Source organism: Somniosus microcephalus, chromosome 3 (genome assembly GCF_052327205.1).
Source record: "Somniosus microcephalus isolate GS21.2 chromosome 3, FLI_Smic_1.0, whole genome shotgun sequence".
In the NCBI taxonomy this organism is placed as follows: Eukaryota; Metazoa; Chordata; class Chondrichthyes; order Squaliformes; family Somniosidae; genus Somniosus; species Somniosus microcephalus.
In genome coordinates this window covers 51,359,976-51,379,718 of record NC_140989.1, presented here as the reverse complement: position 1 = coordinate 51,379,718, position 19,743 = coordinate 51,359,976, and the positions used below count along the sequence as shown (strand labels likewise).

Below are 19,743 nucleotides of genomic sequence, written 5' to 3'. Positions count from 1 at the left end.
CACATGTTCCCAGATGTTAGTGAGGAGGACTTTGCTATCTCCTGGCCGGAGTTTGCAATTGCAAGGTGCTGAGTTTACATAATGGCCCAGAAATTCGGGTCGGGGGCTTCCCACGGGTGCAAGCCCCCGACCTGCACTTACCTACCGCGCCGGCCGTTGAGCTGTGGGCCCGCATGGGATTCCGATCCTGGGCCTCCTCCAACTGCCGGCGCGCAGTGCTTGCGTATCTCGGGCGCAGTTAGTTCGATGCGTCCCCTGGGATCACGTGGGCCATGGAGAGCCAATGGTAGCAGGGAATGCTTCATTCATAAGTTTGATAGGAAGACCTGTCAAACCTATAAATACTATAAGCCCCAAAAATCATTAAATCTTCAAAAAAAATTTTTTTTAAATCACTTTTAAAATAAACTATAAATTACATGAAATAACTATTTTAAACAATAATTTACATTTTTGAAAACATTAATTACATTTTCTAACGGGGCTGAAAATAAACTTACCTTTCTTTAAAGTATTTAAAAATAATAAACCTGTGGAAAAAATGTTTTAATTTTAATTAATTCACCACTTACCTTGTAAAAAGCAGGCCTTGCGACTGCTTTTTACATGTCTAACTTCTGGAGACTTACCCTCCCAGTGAAACCTGGAAAAAAAACGTAAGTTCGATGCGCACGCGCTGCCTCTCCGGCGCACGCGTTCGACTTCTGATCCCCTTCTTTCAGGGGAATGGAAGTGCCGGTTTCCCGCGCATGCGCAGTGCATGCAGGAAACCAGCATTTCCATTGGGCTTACAGGTGAGTACCCCATGCGTACTCACCCGTGGAGACCCGAATTTCTGGGCCAGTGCTGGCAAGGCTGCACTATAGAAGGTAATGGTGTACCTTCTCCTTGAACTGTTGTAGTCCTTGTGATGATGCTTCTACAGTGGTGTTAGGTAGGGAATTCCAGGATCTGGACCCTACAAAGATAAATGAATGGCGATATATTTTCAAGTCTGGTTGGTGTGTGACTTGGAAGGAAACTTGTGGGTGAAGCTCTTCCCATGACATTGCTGTCATTCTCAATGATAGAGGGCACAGGGGAGAGAGGTGCTGTCGAAGTAAAATTCGTGAATTGCTGTAGTGCATCCTGTAGATTGTATTTAGCATCGCTACAGTGTTCTGGTGGTAGAAGAATGGGTATTGAGTCCAGTAGTAGTGTTGTGAATGCACTCACCCAGACAGTTAATGAGTATTCCATCACACTCCTGACTTGTGCCTTGTAGATGTTGGAGAGGACAGGAGGTGAGCCACTTGTCGCAGAGTACCCAGCCTCAACCCTGCTCCTGTAACCACATTGTTGATCTGGCTGGTGAATGATGACGCTCAAGATGTTAATGGTTCGAGACTCGTCGATGGTGGTGCCATTGAATGTCATGAAAAGATGGCTGAGTTTTCATTTGTTTGAGGTGGTCATTACACGCCACTTATGTGATGCAAATATGAACTTGCTACTTGTCAGCCAAGCCTGGATTTTATCCAGATCCTTTTGAAGGCTTTAAGATATAGGCATACCAGTGGTAGCCCCAGGAATACCTTAGAATGAAGCATCCACTCAGTGAAGCTACTATACAGGGCTGTTCATCGATCATCCCTGTCCTTGCTGACCGACATAGGCTCTCAATTCCCCAATGCCTCCAATTAAAATTTGTGTCTAAATCCCTTCATGGCCTCGCCCCGCCCTATCTCGGGAACCTCCCCCCAGTCCTACATCCCCATTTGAACTCCCTGTTCCTCTGACTCTAGCATCATCACCACAAGGCCCGCCCCGGCCTTCCCTTCGCCCACAATTGGTGGCCTTGCCTTCAACTGCCTCGGCCCTACACTCTCTTGGAATTTCCTGTCTAAGCCTCTCCAACATCCTCTCCTTTAAATCCCCTCTTCTTCTTTGGCTCGGTCTCCATTTTTGTTTGATTACACTTCTGTGAAGCATCTTGGGAAGTTTTTCTATGTTAAAGGAGCTACGTAAATACAAGTTGTTGTTGTTTAAATGTATAAATGAATTGGGAGTAAAGGCTGACAGTGAAATACATTTTAACTTCTGTGAACGCATGTTCTATAGCAATGCTAAAGTATTTTGTTAAATATTCTTGTTTTTTTTTTATGCCGAAATAAAGATGATTTTGGAAATCTGCTGCTTGCTGAAGTTCTCTTGGAACAATGCCTGAAGGAAAATACAGCCAAGCTGAAAGATTGCACTCCGTTAATGGAAAAGAATGAACCCAAAATGAGAGATGCCAAAAACCACTTGAGCAGTATTTTAAACGAAGGCAAACTGCAAGTGAGTACAGAGCATGAATCCACTGAGACAGAATATTCAAACATACACGTAAATATTATCTTGTGTATTTACATTTTTCCTTTGGTTGGGCCTATACTCATTGGAGTTTAGAAGAATGAGAGGTGATTTTATTGAAACATATAAGATTCTGAGGGGATTGACAGGGTAGATGCTGAGAGGGTGTTTCCCCTCGTGGGATAATCTAGAACGAGGGGGCATAGTCTCAGAATAAAGGGTCGCCCATTTAAGACGGAGATGAGGAGGAATTTCTTCTCTCAGGGTCGTGAATCTTTGGAATAGTGCGGGAAGGTGGAGTTGAGGTAGAAGATCAACCATGATCTTATTGAATGGCTTAGTGCTCCTATTTCTTATGTTCTTGCTTTCTAAGAGAATGGCATGCACTGAATAAATAAACAAACAGGAGTGTGAGTGTGTGCATGAAAGGCTTGGGTGAAATGCATTTCCCTTTCGTAAGTCAACGTGGAGGTATTTTCAAAAGACATTTCTCAACACAGTGCATCACCCCCCCCCCACCGCCCCCCTGGCCTCGCCACCAGATAGTCATGGAAGCATGTTTAGTGCTACATCAATCCTGACATTTGCACTTCCTGCATCCACAAATGATGTGGTCAAGCTGCCTTTCCAAGCACAAGAAAGACATGTCTCATAGTTAAGCCACGTCACCACAGGTTTGGCCAGAAATAACAATATAAATAAAAACACAAGATGCTGGAAATACTCAGCTGGTCAGGCAGCATCTGTGGAGCGAGAAGCAGAGTTAACATTTCAGGTTGATGACCTTTGGGCAGTGTCCTAGGCCCAACCATCTTCAGCTGCTTCATCAATGACCTTTCCTCCATCATGAGGTCAGAAGTGGGGATGTTCACTGATGACTGCACAGTGTTCAGTGCCATTCACAACTCCTCAGAAAATGAAGCAGTCCATGCCCGCATGCAGTAAGACCTGGACAATATTCAGGCTTGGGTTGATAAGTGGCAGGTAACATTCGCGCCACACAAGTGCTAGGCAATGACTATCTCCAACAAGTGAGCTTCTAACCACCGCTGCTTGACATTCAATGGCATTACCATCGCCGAATCCCCCACCATCAATATCCTGGGGGTTACCATTGACCAGAAACTTAACTGGACCAGCCACATAAATACTGTGGCAACAAGAGCAGGTCAGAGGCTAGGTATTCTGCAGCGAGTGTCTCCCCTCCTGACTCCCCAAAGCCTTTCCACCATCTACAAGGCACAAGTCAGGAGTGTGATGGAATGCTCTCCACTAGCCTGGATGAGTGCAGCTCCAACAACACTCAAGCAGCTTGACACCATCCAAGACAAAGCAGCCCGCTTGATTTGGCACCCCATCCACCACCTTAAACATTCACTCCCTCTACCACCAGCGTATCGTGGCTGCAGTGTGTACCAGCTACAAGATGCACTGCAGCAACTCACCAAGGCTTCTTCGGCAGTACCTCCCAAACCCGCGACCTCGACCACCTAGAAGGACAAGAGCAACAGGTGCATGGGAACACCATCACCTCAAGTTCCCCTCCAAGTCACACACCATCCTGACTTGGAAGTATATCGCCATTCCTTCATCGTCGCTGGGTCAAAATCCTGGAACTCCCTCCTTAACAGCACTATGGGAGTACCTTCACCACACGGACTGCAGTGGTTCAAGAAGACAGCTCACCACCACCTTCTCAAGGGCAACTAGGAATGGGCAATAAATGCTGGCCTTGCCAGCGACGCCCACATCCCATGAACGAATATAAAAAAAAAATGGAAGATATATTAAAAAAAAATCACATTAGATCCGTCATTTGACAATACAATGTTTTCAACCATTAGTGCGGAGTATCAGATCGCCCCCCCACCCCCCCGCCTAAATTCTAAGCACAGTTTCGTGGAGCAGTAAGTAGTGTCGATGGGGGCATAAAGTTGCAAAGGGACATTGATAGATTAATTGAGGGGGCAAAACTGGCGCTGAAGTTCAATGTAGGGAAGTGTGAGGTCAACCTCTTAGGACCGAAGAAAGATAGATCAGAATGTTTTCTAAATGGTACAAAAAGTAGAATCAATGGAGGAGCAGAGAGATTTAGGGGTCTATGCACAGAAATCTAAAAGCTAGTGAACAGAAAAGAAAGAAAGACTTGCATTTATATAGTGCCTTTCACGACCACCGGACGTCCCAAAGCACCTTGCAGCCAATGAAGTACTTTTTGAAGTGTAGTCACTGTTTTAATGTAGGAAACACAGCAGCCAATTTGCGCACAGCAAGCTCCTACAAACAGCAAAGTGATAATGACGAGATAATCTGTTTTAGTGATGCTGATTGAGGGATAAATATTGGCCAGGACACTGGGGATAACTCCCCTGCTCTTCGAAATAGGACAGGTACAAAGGTAGTATTAAAAAAGCTAATTGAATAAAGGCTAACATTCCAAGGGGTAGAAGTTATGTTACAGTTGTATAAAGCTCTGGTTAGATGATGCCTCCAGACTACTTCTGGAGTACTGTGTTAATTTCTGGGCACCTCAGGAAGGATATATTGGCCTTGGAGGGGGTACAGTGCAGATTTACCAGAATATCAGGGCTAAAAGGATTAAATTATGAGGACTGGTTGCATAGACTGCTTGTATTCCCTGGAGAATCCAGGACAAGGGGGGCATAACCTTAAAATTAGAGCTAGGCTGTTCAGGGGTGATGTCAGAAAGCACCTCTTCACACAAAGGGCAGTGGAAATCTCTCCCCCAAAAAGCTGTTGTGACTGGGTCAATTAAAAATGTCAAAACTGAGATTGATAGATTTTTGTTAGGCAAGGGTATTAAGGGTTACGGAACTAAGGCGGGCAGATGGAGTTAAGATACAGATCAGCCATGATCTCATTGAATGGCGGAACAGGCCCGAGGGGCTGAATGGCCTAGTCCTGTTCTTATGTTTCTTCCACTCCCTGAAATATGGATAGGATCCATCACCTAACTGCCATGGTGTGTGAAATGTTGATCTGTTTGCATTAACTGTACCCTAGGGAGTTGGTTACACAAAATAAAAAAATGACAGAATCCTACTCTGAATTCTGGCTTAATTGCTTTAATGTAGTTCACAAAAAAATGGGGCAGACTATGATCAATAATACCAGCTTGCCTTCAATGCTTCCCCTGACTTTCTATTGTTCAGGTGTTGCGATGATATCCATCATTGTCAGATAGCTCTTTGTACAAGAAACTGTCCCTGGCCATAGCATGTTTCTTCCTTTTGGTGTTTGTATGAATCCACATCATCTTTCATCACATTCTGAGATGCCCAAGTTTAATTTCCACAGGTTTATAAAACTCACTTTGCAGAAGAAAGAAAGCAATTTTTGTCCTCCCAACAATTTTCTTTCCTTTAGCTCTCCTCTTCTGAAAACATTGACTAGTGCTGGGTGACATCAGCCCATGTGCACTTCACCAAACTGGTTTCATGTGTAAGTAGGGATAACAGAAGTTAAAGGGCTATTTGCTTGTTGGAAGCTATCATGGCTAAGCCATCTCCTGTGCTTGCTTCTTTTTCAGTTTCACTTCTGTGATCTTTTTGGTTGGAAATTCATTTGTTAGGAAAGACTAGAAGAGGATGTCTGTTTTCCTTACAGACCTAATTGACCTAAGACAACCAGTACTATGTTGAATTTTGGACTTGCTATCTTTAAGATCTCCACTCGGGCATACATTTAATTGAGAAAACCTTCATTTGCACTGAGCCTGCTTTTAAATGTCGTCTTGACTGTTGAAGCTTTGGTTGTAGTTTTTTTTTTCCACCTCCTCCCCCCCTTGGTTCATGGGGTTCCCCCCTCTTACCATCTTATACAGATCCTTTAAATAGAATTAAATAAATAAAAATAATGAATTACGAAGAGAGAAAGTTTGCCAGTTTTCCACATTAGCTGTTTCCTGTTCCTGATGTTCCTGGTATCCGAGAAATTTGAAAAATGTTTCTCCCTTGATCCATCAGTTAGTTACGAAAATTTTCAAGCTTCTTCCCCTTAGTTGCAGGCCAACTTCAGGAATGCATGGTTTGTGGATTTGAGCTGTTGACCTTTTTGCTTTTATGTGGAGGCTGGTTCTGTGACGTGTAGTAATGCGGGGGTGAAGAGCAGAGGTTAGTCTCCTGTGTACACAAACTCTGATAGCACTGTTAATTTTTTTTCTTTACACACTGAAAAAGTAGGCTTTGATTTTGTTCTCATCCAATGAGGGATGTTAGTTTTGTGGAATGGAATATTTTCCATTGCAGCCACCCAGCATCAAGCACTCGCAGGTCAAGTATAGTATGGTTAGATGCACTGAGAAACTCCCTCTACTTTGCACTAGCCCCAGGAGCGTATCCCTTATTGCACCAGTTACATTTTCCCATTTCCCATGCCAATCCTCTGAGCTAGATTGTCTTTTGGGGCTCCAAACAAGAGCCTGGATTGAGACTGTGCAGATTCATTTTATATAAGATCCTTGCAGATAGAGGAGATATTTTTCCATCAGTCTAGATTGAGCCCACGTTTCAGGTATGAAAACTCACTGCACCATTTATTGAAACTCATGATTCACATTGTTCAACTTCAATAGTGGGAATATATTGGTCCAGAACTTCGGGTCTCCATGGGTGAATACGCATGGGGTACTCACCCGTAGGCCCAATGGAAGTGCTGGTTTCCTGCATGCACTGCACTGCGCATGCGTGGGAAACCGGCACTTCCGTTCCCCTGAAAGAAGGGGTTCAGAGTTCGAACGCGTGCGCAGGGGAGGCTGCGCGTGCGCATCGAACTTGCGTTTTTTTTCCAGGTTTCTCCGGGAGGGTAAGTCTCCAGAAGTTACACATATAAAAAGCAAGGTAAGTGGTGAATTAATTAAAATTAAAACATTTTTTCCACAGGTTTATTATTTTTAAATACTTTAAAACAAGGTAAGTTTATTTTTAGCCCCGTTAGAAAATAAAATTATTTTTTTCAAAAATTTAAATTATTGTTATAATAGTTATTTCATGTAATTTATAGTTTATTTTAAAAATGTGATGTTTTTTTAAAATTTATTTGAAGATTTAGTGATGTTTTGGGGCCCGTAGTATTTATAAGGTTTGATAACTTATGAATGGGCATTCCCTGCTCCGATTGGCTCCCCATGGCCCATGTGATCCCAGGGGACGCATCGAACTAACTGCGCCCCTGGGATACGCAAGCACTGCGCGCCGGCAGTTGGAACAGGCCCAGGATCGGAATTCCACGGGGGCCCACCGCTCAATGGCCAGCGCGCAAGGCAAGTGCAGGTCGGGTGCTTACAACCGCGGGAAGCCTCCGACCCGAATTTCTGGGCCAATGAATATATTACCACCAGCAAGACCATATTTCTTCCAGATATATATGTTGTATATCCTGTGTAGATCAGAATGTGAAGGAATTTGGCTTGCAACTGGTCTTACAAGTGAACAACAGCTAGATTATTACTGAAGATGAGAGCAAACTTTAGACTAGGTAAAGATTTGTTATTCTCTGAATTTGCTCATAGGGTAAGGCACGTAGGGGGAGAAATTCGGTATTGCCCCATTTGGGGCGCAATTATCGGCCGGGCGCAAAGATTAGCGCCTGGTGCTAATTATCGCCTCCGACTGCAAACTTGGCTTTTATCGCCCCTGGAGGTGATTGGAGCGCTAAATCAGGTGCTACACAACTCTCTTAAAGCGCTAAGGCCGAGGAGCGAGGCGCTACCTCAGAGGGCGGGCGCAGCGCAGGTGCTGTCAGTTAGCGATTGAACACAGACACACTGGCTCTGCAGCCACACCCTGCTCACTGGAGCCTTGAATCTCGGCCTGGGCAGACCTGTGGCTAAATCTAGCAGCCAGACACGATGGAAAGGGCCAGGGAGTGAGCACAGCGCTTCTGCGAGCGGGTCTTGGAGGCTCTGGTTGGCGCGGTGGAGCGCAGAAGATCCATTCTGTACCCAGAGAGTGGCAGGAGGCCTTTGCCATGCGAGTACAGAAGAGTGTGGAGGGAGGTGGCTCAGAGAGTCTACTCAAGCAGCATGGTGCCTAGGACCCATGTGCAATGTAGGAAAAAGTTCAACGACCTCACTCGGGTCGTCAGGGTGAGTGCCTTTTTTTCCAAAACCTTTTCATCCCTCCATCTCAACCTCACTTTATGGCCAGAGGGTCTTGAAAGCCCCAATGCCCAACACTCATCCAACTCCTATGGCCCTTTCATCAAACACACACTCACATTCCACACTTTGCATACAGTAAGGGCTATTCAACTATGGGAGGCACATCAGGCAAGACCATGGCTGCATACAGTAAGGGCTATTCAACTATGGGAGGCACATCAGGCAAGACCATGGCTGTATATTTACTCAGACGCTGTCCTTTTTCTTGCAGGCCAAGCTGTCTCATAATAGGAGACAGCAGCAACGGACCGGTGGAGGGCGGCCTCAGCTTCAACCCCTCCGCGATCTTGAACGCGTCCACTAGATTGTGGCAAGCCGGGTGATTGGTCCCGTCGCCACTGGAGACTCCGACCCCGTTCTGGCCAGCAATAGTAAGGTCATCACCTTTTTGTCCTCATAACAGCAGCCTTTGACACTTTCAATCCAAATCACTAAATCGCTGCACTCATGCCTCCCTTGCTGCCACCCTGTCCTCACGCTAAAGCCACTCTTGTACCTCCCTGCTTTCAGATGGTGATTCACCAAGTGAGGAGACGGGCCCTCAAGCTGCCAGTGAGAGTGAAGGCGAGGAGGAAGAGGAAGCCGGACCATCAGTGCCACCCTCAATCGAGGCAGCCCATGTCCATACTGGGACACGCCTTCCCTGGAGGGGAGCAGGGGGGGAATGGTCTGATGAGGGTGAAGCTCCAGGACCCAGCGGGCTGTAGCAACGCGATGGGGGTAGGGAAGCTCGGGGGGGCCTTCTCCCCGGAGGGAGAGTATGGCCTCGAGTCCTGCTGCACTGGATGCAGACGAGGAGCGGGTCCTCGCTGAAATGAGCGCCCAGGCGGAGCAAAGGCACACTGAGCTCATGGCTGCAGTGGCAAGGTTGCCCGAATCCATTGAATCACTGGCAAGGAGTGTGGAGCACTTCGCTGTAGCACAGGCAGCTGCCACGCAAATGCTAAGTGCTGCAATGCAGTCAGTGGCTGGTCTCATGCAGACGCAGATTGAGGCCACACGAGCACTGACTGCTGCCACCCTCGCTGGATTGGGCACATTTCCCCGGGGCTCTCACCGCAACGCATCAAGCCAGCAATCTGTGCTCCATCAGATTGCTCCGGATGCTGAAGTGCTGCCCCGTGGGAGTGCCAGTGTGTCGGTCGAGCAGGGAGTTGCTGTCCTCTCTCAAGATGACAGCATTCCTGCTGCCACCACTGGCACTTCTCCACTGCAGTTGCCATCACCTGTAGGACAGACTGCTGCTGCCCATGCAGAGTTGGTGCAGTCAGCAGCCGGGCCCTCCAGGCGCAGAGCTGGTCCAGGCCGTCCCTCAAGGGCATTTGCAGTCTCAGTTTCTGACAGTCAGCAGCCTTCCCCCAGCCTTGCTCCAGCCACTGGGGTCCCATTACGGAGGAGCTGCAGGGTGGGAAGGGGGCAATTTCGCAAGGGAAGCAGATCACCTTCGAAGGGCAAAAAGTAGGAGTTGTGGCAAAATGTTTTTCATTGTTTTATTGAAGGCCGAGGTTCGTGGTCAAATTTTTGTTACTGTTTTGGACATTGTCTCCAGGTTGTGAGAGCCAGTTATGTGACTGACTGCTTTTTTTTTGGTGTTTTTTTCTATTACTTTTGAGACACACAGAGTTTGTGAAATAAAGAAGTGTCTGTATTCAAAATGTGCATGTTTGGTCTTTGCATTCATTGTTGCCTTGACCGGCTTAGGGGTTGCGGGATGCTTTCATTCAGGTTGTTTGAATGGCAGTAGCCATTCCCTCAGAGGGGGCCTAGAAGCAACTTGCTATGAGCCTTTGATGGACGGCCCTTCCACTTTGTGCCTCCCTCCCACCTTGGTGCTGCTGATGATCATCTTCCTCCTCCTCCTCTGGTGGTGCTCCAATGTCTGGTGGCATTGGCTGGGTCCTGAGGATTGCAAGGTTATCCAGCATGCAGCACACAACAACGAAGTGGGAGACTCGCTCAGGCGAGTACTGCAGTGCTCCTCCAGAATGGTCCAGACAGCGGAACCGTTGCTTGAGCACGCCGATTGTGTGCTCAACGATGTTCCTGGTAGCTTGATGGCTCTCGTTGTATCGTTCTTCAGCAGGGATGCTGGGCATACAGAGCGGTGTCATCAGCCAGGTGCACAGAGGATATCCCTTGTCCCCGAGAAGCCAACCTCCTGGGTGATGCAGTGCCTGGAAAAGGTCTGCCACAGAAGTCTGGCGCAGGATGAAGGCATCGTGGCTGCTGCCTGGAATGTGGGCATTGACAGCGAGTATCAGCTGTCTGTGGTCACAGACCAACTGGACGTTTAAGGAATGGAAGCCCTTTCGGTTGCGGAAATCATCGGCATTCTCTTGCGGCGCCCACAAAGCCACATGCGTGCAGTCAATGGTGCCCTGCACCATGGGGAAGCCTGCTATCCTAGCAAAGCCCGTTGCGCATTCTTGCTGCTTGGCCGGGGTCATGGGAAAGAGATGTACTCTCGTCTCCTTTTTAAAGAGGGCATTTGTTACCTGATGGATGCAGCAATGCACCGCGAACTGGGAGATATTGGCGATGTCCCCAGTAGCTGATTGAAATGAGCCGGTGGCATAAAAGTTGAGAGCCACTGTTATCTTCACTGCCACTGACGGAGACGTCCTGCTCCTCAGTTGAGGCTGCAGATCTGGCTGAAGCAGGTGGCAGAGCTCAGTGACCACCTCCTTGCTGAATCGCAGCCTTCGCAAACAGTGCTCATCAGACATATTAATGTAGGAGAACTGTTGGCGAAAAACCCTGGGAGGGTAAGGTCTCCTGTTCTGAGGCCTGTTGGCCCTCCTCCGTCGTCTGGCCATGATTGCCACTCTCTCTCTGTGTCTCTGTGCCCTCTGAATGTGATGGAGAAGGACGATGTTCCAATCCATTGCAGCCCCCATAGTATCTGGGCAATCAAAGTTATGAAGGTCAAAAAGCAAAGTACCTGCAAAGTTATGGTCAGAAGCCAAAACTACCTCAGACAGCGTTGACTTAATGCAGAAGTCTCTCTTTCTCTCTTTGTCTCTCTCCAAATCTCTCTCACTCTCAGATCTCTCTCTCAGAACGGGTGGTGCAAAAATGGCTACCACACAAAAGCCAGGAAGAGGCCCCCTTTAAATAGCGCCTCCACATCAACTGGGATGCGTTCCAGTCAACCTGTCGTTGGTAGCGCCAGGTGGAAAGGAGGGGGGCGCCACTGAATTTCCGGTCCGGGGCGCCCCAAGGGCATTGCACTCTCGAATGACGTCAAGATCTGCGTGCGCAGGAGATCGGGCGGTATTGTTTAGCGCCGCCGCAAAATGTCTGGTCAATTTCGCGAGAGGCGCAGATATCGCCGAGCCCGGGCGTTAGTTGGTTTGCGCCCCACGTAGCGCCCTCTTAAGGCGCTAACGGGTGGCGCTGCCAACTGAATTTTTCCCCCTAAGTTCTTAAAAAAAAAAAAAAAAAAAATCAGATAAACTTGCAATGATGGGCACCAACAGCTTTGTTTTGATCTTTCAGCACAATCTGATGACTGAAGCCATTCTTACCTTAGCAAAACTGCATTTTGTGGAGGGGTCGTTTCGCGATGCACTCAGCATGTATGCCCGAGTACGGATCGATGACCTTTGCATTGAAGATCAATCACTTTATAAGAAAAGACTCTTGGCGGAAGCCTACGTTATTAAAGGTAACCACAGTTAACTTTTATTTTGCTATATACACTTTACTGGCAACCTTAGCACATGTGAAGAAAGAGTGGAAAACTAGGAGGAAACTGCATATAATGACATAGAATTACAACTGGATTGTTTTAAGGTATTGAGCAGATTTTAGAAACCTGTGGAAACATATTTGTACTGCTAACCTTTTGCAGTGTGTTAAGTTGTTAATGGGCGTTCTCATGGGCGAGCATCATTGAAAAATCTGTCTTGATTCCCAGGCCACTCGTTCAGAACAATCCCTCATGGTAAATGACCATAATGCTTATGACTTTCTTCATATAAATTTGTCTTATTCAAATAATACCCAATTGTCTCCCATCCTTTTCTTCATATTGGGATGCTGTTTCAAAGCTGGCCGCTACCAGCCAGTACCTTGTTCAAGTAGCAGCTTGGATGATGAGTATTGACAATCTACACAATTGTGGAGGGTGTTGTGGTTGAGCATAATCCTGAACTCGCTCTGAAATGCATTTTTCAGTAGGAGTCAATTAATAGGCATTAGAGGTAGAGATCTTGGCTGATTTCTCCTCCTCCTCACCCCAGCCTAGGGACACTGAGGCGAATTAGAGTAATCCTGTTGTGGCGTTGGCGGAGATCAACGAGCTCAGCACAGACTGGGCACTGAATTTGGGCCCTTGCTGATCTATATAGCTCAGTTCAACTCTGATCACTGAGTCTGTTCTTTTGGGAATTCTGAGATGTACATGGATGGGGGATGGGGAGGTGCGGGAGGATAGTACTGTATAGTTAACCAACACTGATTAATTCCATCACTGGCTGTTCTTCATGGAGTCAACAGCAGCAGTCAACTAATGGAATAAACACAAGAGATAAAGCATATACTGGTAAGATCTTGGGTTATTTTAAACTCATCAAATTGGACATCTAGGCTGGAAGTTTATACTGGATTTGGGTAGGGAGTGGGGAGAATGGGTTTCCCTCATGCCCTGCCGAATTTAATGGCATGGCCTGATTAACATTTATCTTCTCAGTTTCCTGCCCGCAGCCAGCCAGATGGAGAGACTGGCTGGCTGTCGGGCTAGTAGGCCTGCGGCACCAGGTAGGGAGGGAAGAATCTGGAGGGGTCGGAAGGATGGAGATCGTGGAGGGCTCGGGAGGCCGGAGGGAGGTCGGGGGCTGAGGATCAAAGGCTGGGGGCGGGGGGGGGAGGATCAGAGATCAGAGGCTTCGTGGGTTGGAGGTCGGGGTGGAGATTGGAAGGGTCGGAGGGTTGGCACGGCAGGGACGCTGCATCCAACAGATAAGAGAAAAGGCACTTGCCTCCTGGATCCAGCAGTCCTCTCCTTCCATTAGCTGCTGGGCTCCCTGAGGCCCAGGAAACCCGGCTGCCGACAGTTAAATTTTAAAATGGAGCTTCAAAATGAGACTGGCAGCCTCATAATATTTAAAGTGCCAACTCGCCCTTCCCCCCCCCCCCCCCCCCGGTCCTGCCTTCGTTCAAACTGGAAGTGGGCGGGTTGGGGTAGGGATTCAGATTTTTTAAACTTTAACCTCCCACCCTATCCCAACCCACTCATTTTGTAGCTTTAAAATTCTCCCCGTAGGCTTTAAGAATGCAAGTGTCATTTAAAGTTCAATCCCATGTTTCAGCTCCTCATTCAAGTAGATGCACTTTCAATGCAGTCTAACACTGTGTGTTCTTAGACTGGAGTTTATCCTGGCACAGTTTATTGCTTGCGGTGAAGAGTGATCTCATTCTTAAGGATATTGTTAATTATAATATTTTAAAAAAATTGAATGTTTGAATTATATTGAGATAATAATGTATTTCAACCATCCGGTTAAAAACTGTATAAACAGTTTGAGTTAAACATAAAAGTAAAGTCTTGCTTTACAATATGGTTATGTCATACTGAAGAAAATTATTTAAATTATGTTATCATTTGTATAGAGGAGAGCAGGAACATTTTGTTCACTATATTGTAGTAATATGTTCATACTGACTGGTATTTAACAGACCATTATCTCAACTTTTATATTTTGTTAAATCATTTCAAAATGTTTTCATTTTATTTGGCTGTTATCATCGATTTGTTGTCAAAACCTTATTGAATTTCAGGCAGACTGTGTTGGAGAGGGGTTGTACTCATTTTCCATTACTGAAAAGTGGATCCAATGGGGCAGCAAACTGAAGTCAAATTGGCTTCAGCTTAGGTTTCCACATTGCATGTGAGACCATCTTGAGCCCTGTTGTACCGCAACCAGTACAAAGCAGGCTTCAGTTTTAAAGTTTAAGAAGTTTCCATGAATTGCTTTTTAAATATTTCCAATATTAGCAAAGAGCCAAAGGGATCATCAACTCTTCAATTAACATCAAAAACGTTGCCAGCATTTGGGCACTAGCACAGTGCTGTGTTTTCCTTTCTGATCTGAAAGCATTATGGAATTGGGAAATCTGCATTGCTGTCAGATTTGGGGGAAAGTGGAGTGCTGCTGTGTCAAACACACACCTGAAGTGTAATGATACCATTGAAGCATTTAAAGCTTTCAGTTAAAAAGTGGAATTGTTTCTGGGTTACAGTGTCTTGCTCCACAATATTAACATGTCACAGAAGAAGACAGTTAAAATTATGTTGTCACTGTTCTTCTGTAAAGGAGGGCAAGAACAATACATGCAGTTCTCTGCAGTTTACCTTGTGTTTTGTGTAAGTTTGCCTAGGATGAATAATATTGTGTAATGGTGATAATTTCCAGTAAACCAACGAGAAAATGACAATTTCTACCTTCACAAGCACAAAATCCACATCCCTGTTGCGGGAGAAGGTATGCTTTATTTATGTTACAACAGAAGCTTAATTTAACTTCATTAACTCTTCTTTGAGAGCCAGAGTCTCGAGTGGTGCCTTGCTCAAGAACGCACTCGGGAACGCTTCCAACATGTATGTTGCAGTCTGGAGTGATGGGATGCTGTGCCAGTGATTTCTCCACATAGTGAGCTCTTCTTCCAAACATGTCTCTCTGTGGACAGTTGCAATTCTCTCAACAACGAAAGCAGTTTTTATTTTTGTAGTACCTCTCACTTTAGTGGAGGGAGGGGATGCTGCTGAGCGCCACGGTCCGCAAGAGAAGGATTGCACTGAATTTCAGGAGTGAAAGCATTCTACTGCTGAGCAGACCACAAGCAGAAATCCATTGATTAGTAGATCTGTCAAAGGCCACTGGTGGTAAGGGGAGGAGGAGGGCCACAAGTTACCCCTGGCTGTATTCTAAGTACCACTGCCGTAAATGGGCACCTTGTTAATGAGAATGCTTAGCTTGAACACTCAGCTATTTGCTCTTGCATTATACAGAGAGTGTTTGCCTCGCAGGATGGATTGGATTAAAAGAATGTTTTGCTCACCTCAGACATCTGGGTCTGGGTGGGGTGGGGCTAGTGCTCCAGTTGGAGTGCAAGTGTTGTTTCACCAGCTGTTTTAGGGCAGTGTATGATGTTCGTAATCATCCAGGCTGCTTCCAGTAATTTTAAAACTTCCAGCAACTCTTTCTACTTAAATGACACTATCCACTACACGGCAGGAATGGTTTGATCAGTATATATAGTTTTTTGCACTTCATACAAATCTATTCAAAAGCAGAGAGAGTAGCAGGAGCAGATATATCAATAATTAGGCCAATCATATTTTGTAAAATCAATTAAATGCTTTATGGTAATAATTGGTAACCAATATAAGTGATTTGAAAGATTGCATATATATTAGTTAAATGGATAAGCCAGCTGTCAATTCATTTTGTTCTGTCCCTGTTGCCTTTTGAAATTTTCGTTTCTTTCCTTTCTCTGCTTGGTCTATATATCTCTATTTCTCACCTCATCTTTTGCTTAGTCACTATTGGGGTTGAATGTTTTTCATGGGTTCTGCTGACTGCCGCAAATTTTGCAAAGTCAGTAGGACCCTGTGAAATGCATCAATCTCCTGAAGTTTCTATAAAACACTGAAATTCATTAATGAAATTTCCCTGACTTCACACAGTCCTTGCAACCTGTGCAGCATGGAATGGACCAGAGAGTGAGACATAGGCCCAGAAATTCAGTTCGCAGGCCTCCCGCGGGCGGAGGGCTGCGATCTGGAAACATCTGCGCCAAGGCCGGAGGGCTCCCGGGAGGCGCAGCGTTCTGTTGCTGGGCCTCTCCAAACTGCCGGTGCGCAGGGCACACGTATCCCAGAGGCGCAGGCGGTTCGCAGCATCCCTGGGATCACGTGGGCCATGGGGAGCCAATCAGAGAAGGGAATCGCCATTCATAGATTTAACAGGAAGACTTGTCAAATCTATGAATAGAGATCAGCCCCAAAACATAGTAAATTAAAAAAAATAAAAAAAAATCACATTTTTAAAAAGACTATAAATTACAAAAATTTAAATTTTTGAAAAAAATAATTAAAGTTTTTAACAGGGCTAAAAATAAACTTACCTTTAAAGTATTTTTAAATGATAAATCAGTGAAAATTTAAAAAAAAACTTTTTTTCAACTCTTATCCTGGTAAAAGCACCTGTCTCTCTCTCTCCTTCCCCCCCCCACCTGTCTCTCTCTCCTCCCCCCCACCTGTCTCTCTCTCCTCCCCCCACCTGTCTCTCTCTCCTCCCCCCCCCACCTGTCTCTCTCTCCTCCCCCCCCACCTGTCTCTCTCTCCTCCCCCCCACCTGTCTCTCTCTCCTCCCCCCCCCACCTGTCTCTCTCTCCTCCCCCCCACCTGTCTCTCTCTCCTCCCCCCCACCTGTCTCTCTCTCCTCCCCCCACCTGTCTCTCTCTCCTCCCCCCCCACCTGTCTCTCTCTCTCTCCTCCCCCCCACCTGTCTCTCTCTCCTCCCCCCACCTGTCTCTCTCTCCTCCCCCCACCTGTCTCTCTCTCCTCCCCCCACCTGTCTCTCTCTCCTCCCCCCACCTGTCTCTCTCTCCTCCCCCCCACCTGTCTCTCTCTCCTCCCCCCCACCTGTCTCTCTCTCCTCCCCCCCACCTGTCTCTCTCTCCTCCCCCCCACCTGTCTCTCTCTCCTCCCCCCCACCTGTCTCTCTCTCCTCCCCCCACCTGTCTCTCTCTCCTCCCCCCACCTGTCTCTCTCTCCTCCCCCCCACCTGTCTCTCCTCCCCCCCACCTGTCTCTCTCTCCTCCCCCCCACCTGTCTCTCTCTCCTCCCCCCCACCTGTCTCTCTCTCCTCCCCCCCACCTGTCTCTCTCTCCTCCCCCCCACCTGTCTCTCCTCCCCCCCACCTGTCTCTCTCTCCTCCCCCCCACCTGTCTCTCTCTCCTCCCCCCACCTGTCTCTCTCTCCTCCCCCCACCTGTCTCTCTCTCCTCCCCCCCACCTGTCTCTCCTCCCCCCCACCTGTCTCTCCTCCCCCCCACCTGTCTCTCTCTCCTCCCCCCACCTGTCTCTCTCTCCTCCCCCCCACCTGTCTCTCCTCCCCCCCACCTGTCTCTCCTCCCCCCCACCTGTCTCTCTCTCCTCCCCCCACCTGTCTCTCTCTCCTCCCCCCCACCTGTCTCTCTCTCCTCCCCCCCACCTGTCTCTCTCTCCTCCCCCCACCTGTCTCTCTCTCCTCCCCCCACCTGTCTCTCTCTCCTCCCCCCACCTGTCTCTCTCTCCTCCCCCCCCACCTGTCTCTCTCTCTCTCCTCCCCCCCACCTGTCTCTCTCTCCTCCCCCCACCTGTCTCTCTCTCCTCCCCCCCACCTGTCTCTCTCTCCTCCCCCCACCTGTCTCTCTCTCCTCCCCCCCACCTGTCTCTCTCTCCTCCCCCCCACCTGTCTCTCTCTCCTCCCCCCCACCTGTCTCTCTCTCCTCCCCCCCACCTGTCTCTCTCTCCTCCCCCCACCTGTCTCTCTCTCCTCCCCCCACCTGTCTCTCTCTCCTCCCCCCACCTGTCTCTCTCTCCTCCCCCCCACCTGTCTCTCCTCCCCCCCACCTGTCTCTCTCTCCTCCCCCCCACCTGTCTCTCTCTCCTCCCCCCCACCTGTCTCTCTCTCCTCCCCCCCACCTGTCTCTCTCTCCTCCCCCCCACCTGTCTCTCTCTCCTCCCCCCCACCTGTCTCTCTCTCCTCCCCCCCACCTGTCTCTCTCTCCTCCCCCCCACCTGTCTCTCTCTCCTCCCCCCCACCTGTCTCTCTCTCCTCCCCCCCACCTGTCTCTCTCTCCTCCCCCCCACCTGTCTCTCTCTCCTCCCCCCCACCTGTCTCTCTCTCCTCCCCCCCACCTGTCTCTCTCTCCTCCCCCCCACCTGTCTCTCTCTCCTCCCCCCCACCTGTCTCTCTCTCCTCCCCCCCACCTGTCTCTCTCTCCTCCCCCCCACCTGTCTCTCTCTCCTCCCCCCCACCTGTCTCTCTCTCCTCCCCCCCACCTGTCTCTCTCTCCTCCCCCCCACCTGTCTCTCTCTCCTCCCCCCCACCTGTCTCTCTCTCCTCCCCCCCACCTGTCTCTCTCTCCTCCCCCCCACCTGTCTCTCTCTCCTCCCCCCCACCTGTCTCTCTCTCCTCCCCCCCACCTGTCTCTCTCTCCTCCCCCCCACCTGTCTCTCTCTCCTCCCCCCCACCTGTCTCTCTCTCCTCCCCCCCACCTGTCTCTCTCTCCTCCCCCCCACCTGTCTCTCTCTCCTCCCCCCCACCTGTCTCTCTCTCCTCCCCCCACCTGTCTCTCTCTCCTCCCCCCCACCTGTCTCTCTCTCCTCCCCCCCACCTGTCTCTCTCTCCTCCCCCCCACCTGTCTCTCTCTCCTCCCCCCCACCTGTCTCTCTCTCCTCCCCCCCACCTGTCTCTCTCTCCTCCCCCCCACCTGTCTCTCTCTCCTCCCCCCCACCTGTCTCTCTCTCCTCCCCCCCACCTGTCTCTCTCTCCTCCCCCCCACCTGTCTCTCTCTCCTCCCCCCCACCTGTCTCTCTCTCCTCCCCCCCACCTGTCTCTCTCTCCTCCCCCCCACCTGTCTCTCTCTCCTCCCCCCCACCTGTCTCTCTCTCCTCCCCCCCACCTGTCTCTCTCTCCTCCCCCCCACCTGTCTCTCTCTCCTCCCCCCCACCTGTCTCTCTCTCCTCCCCCCACCTGTCTCTCTCTCCTCCCCCCACCTGTCTCTCTCTCCTCCCCCCACCTGTCTCTCTCTCCTCCCCCCACCTGTCTCTCTCTCCTCCCCCCCACCTGTCTCTCTCTCCTCCCCCCACCTGTCTCTCTCTCCTCCCCCCCACCTGTCTCTCTCTCCTCCCCCCCACCTGTCTCTCTCTCCTCCCCCCCACCTGTCTCTCTCTCCTCCCCCCCACCTGTCTCTCTCTCCTCCCCCCCACCTGTCTCTCTCTCCTCCCCCCCACCTGTCTCTCTCTCCTCCCCCCCACCTGTCTCTCTCTCCTCCCCCCCACCTGTCTCTCTCTCCTCCCCCCCACCTGTCTCTCTCTCCTCCCCCCCACCTGTCTCTCTCTCCTCCCCCCCACCTGTCTCTCTCTCCTCCCCCCCACCTGTCTCTCTCTCCTCCCCCCACCTGTCTCTCTCTCCTCCCCCCCACCTGTCTCTCTCTCCTCCCCCCCACCTGTCT

General features: G+C 49.0%; 1 protein-coding gene across 1 annotated transcript in view; it reads left to right on the top strand.

The window, feature by feature from the left end:
- LOC147121052 (tetratricopeptide repeat protein 7A-like) overlaps window positions 1-19,743 on the top strand; it is a 408,967-nt gene that overhangs the window by 10,536 nt on the left and 378,688 nt on the right. The window contains exons 2-3 of the mRNA XM_085980379.1: window positions 2,156-2,319; window positions 12,014-12,182. Coding sequence (XP_085836505.1) covers window positions 2,156-2,319; window positions 12,014-12,182 — 333 coding nt within the window. The remainder of the gene's footprint in view (window positions 1-2,155; window positions 2,320-12,013; window positions 12,183-19,743) is intronic.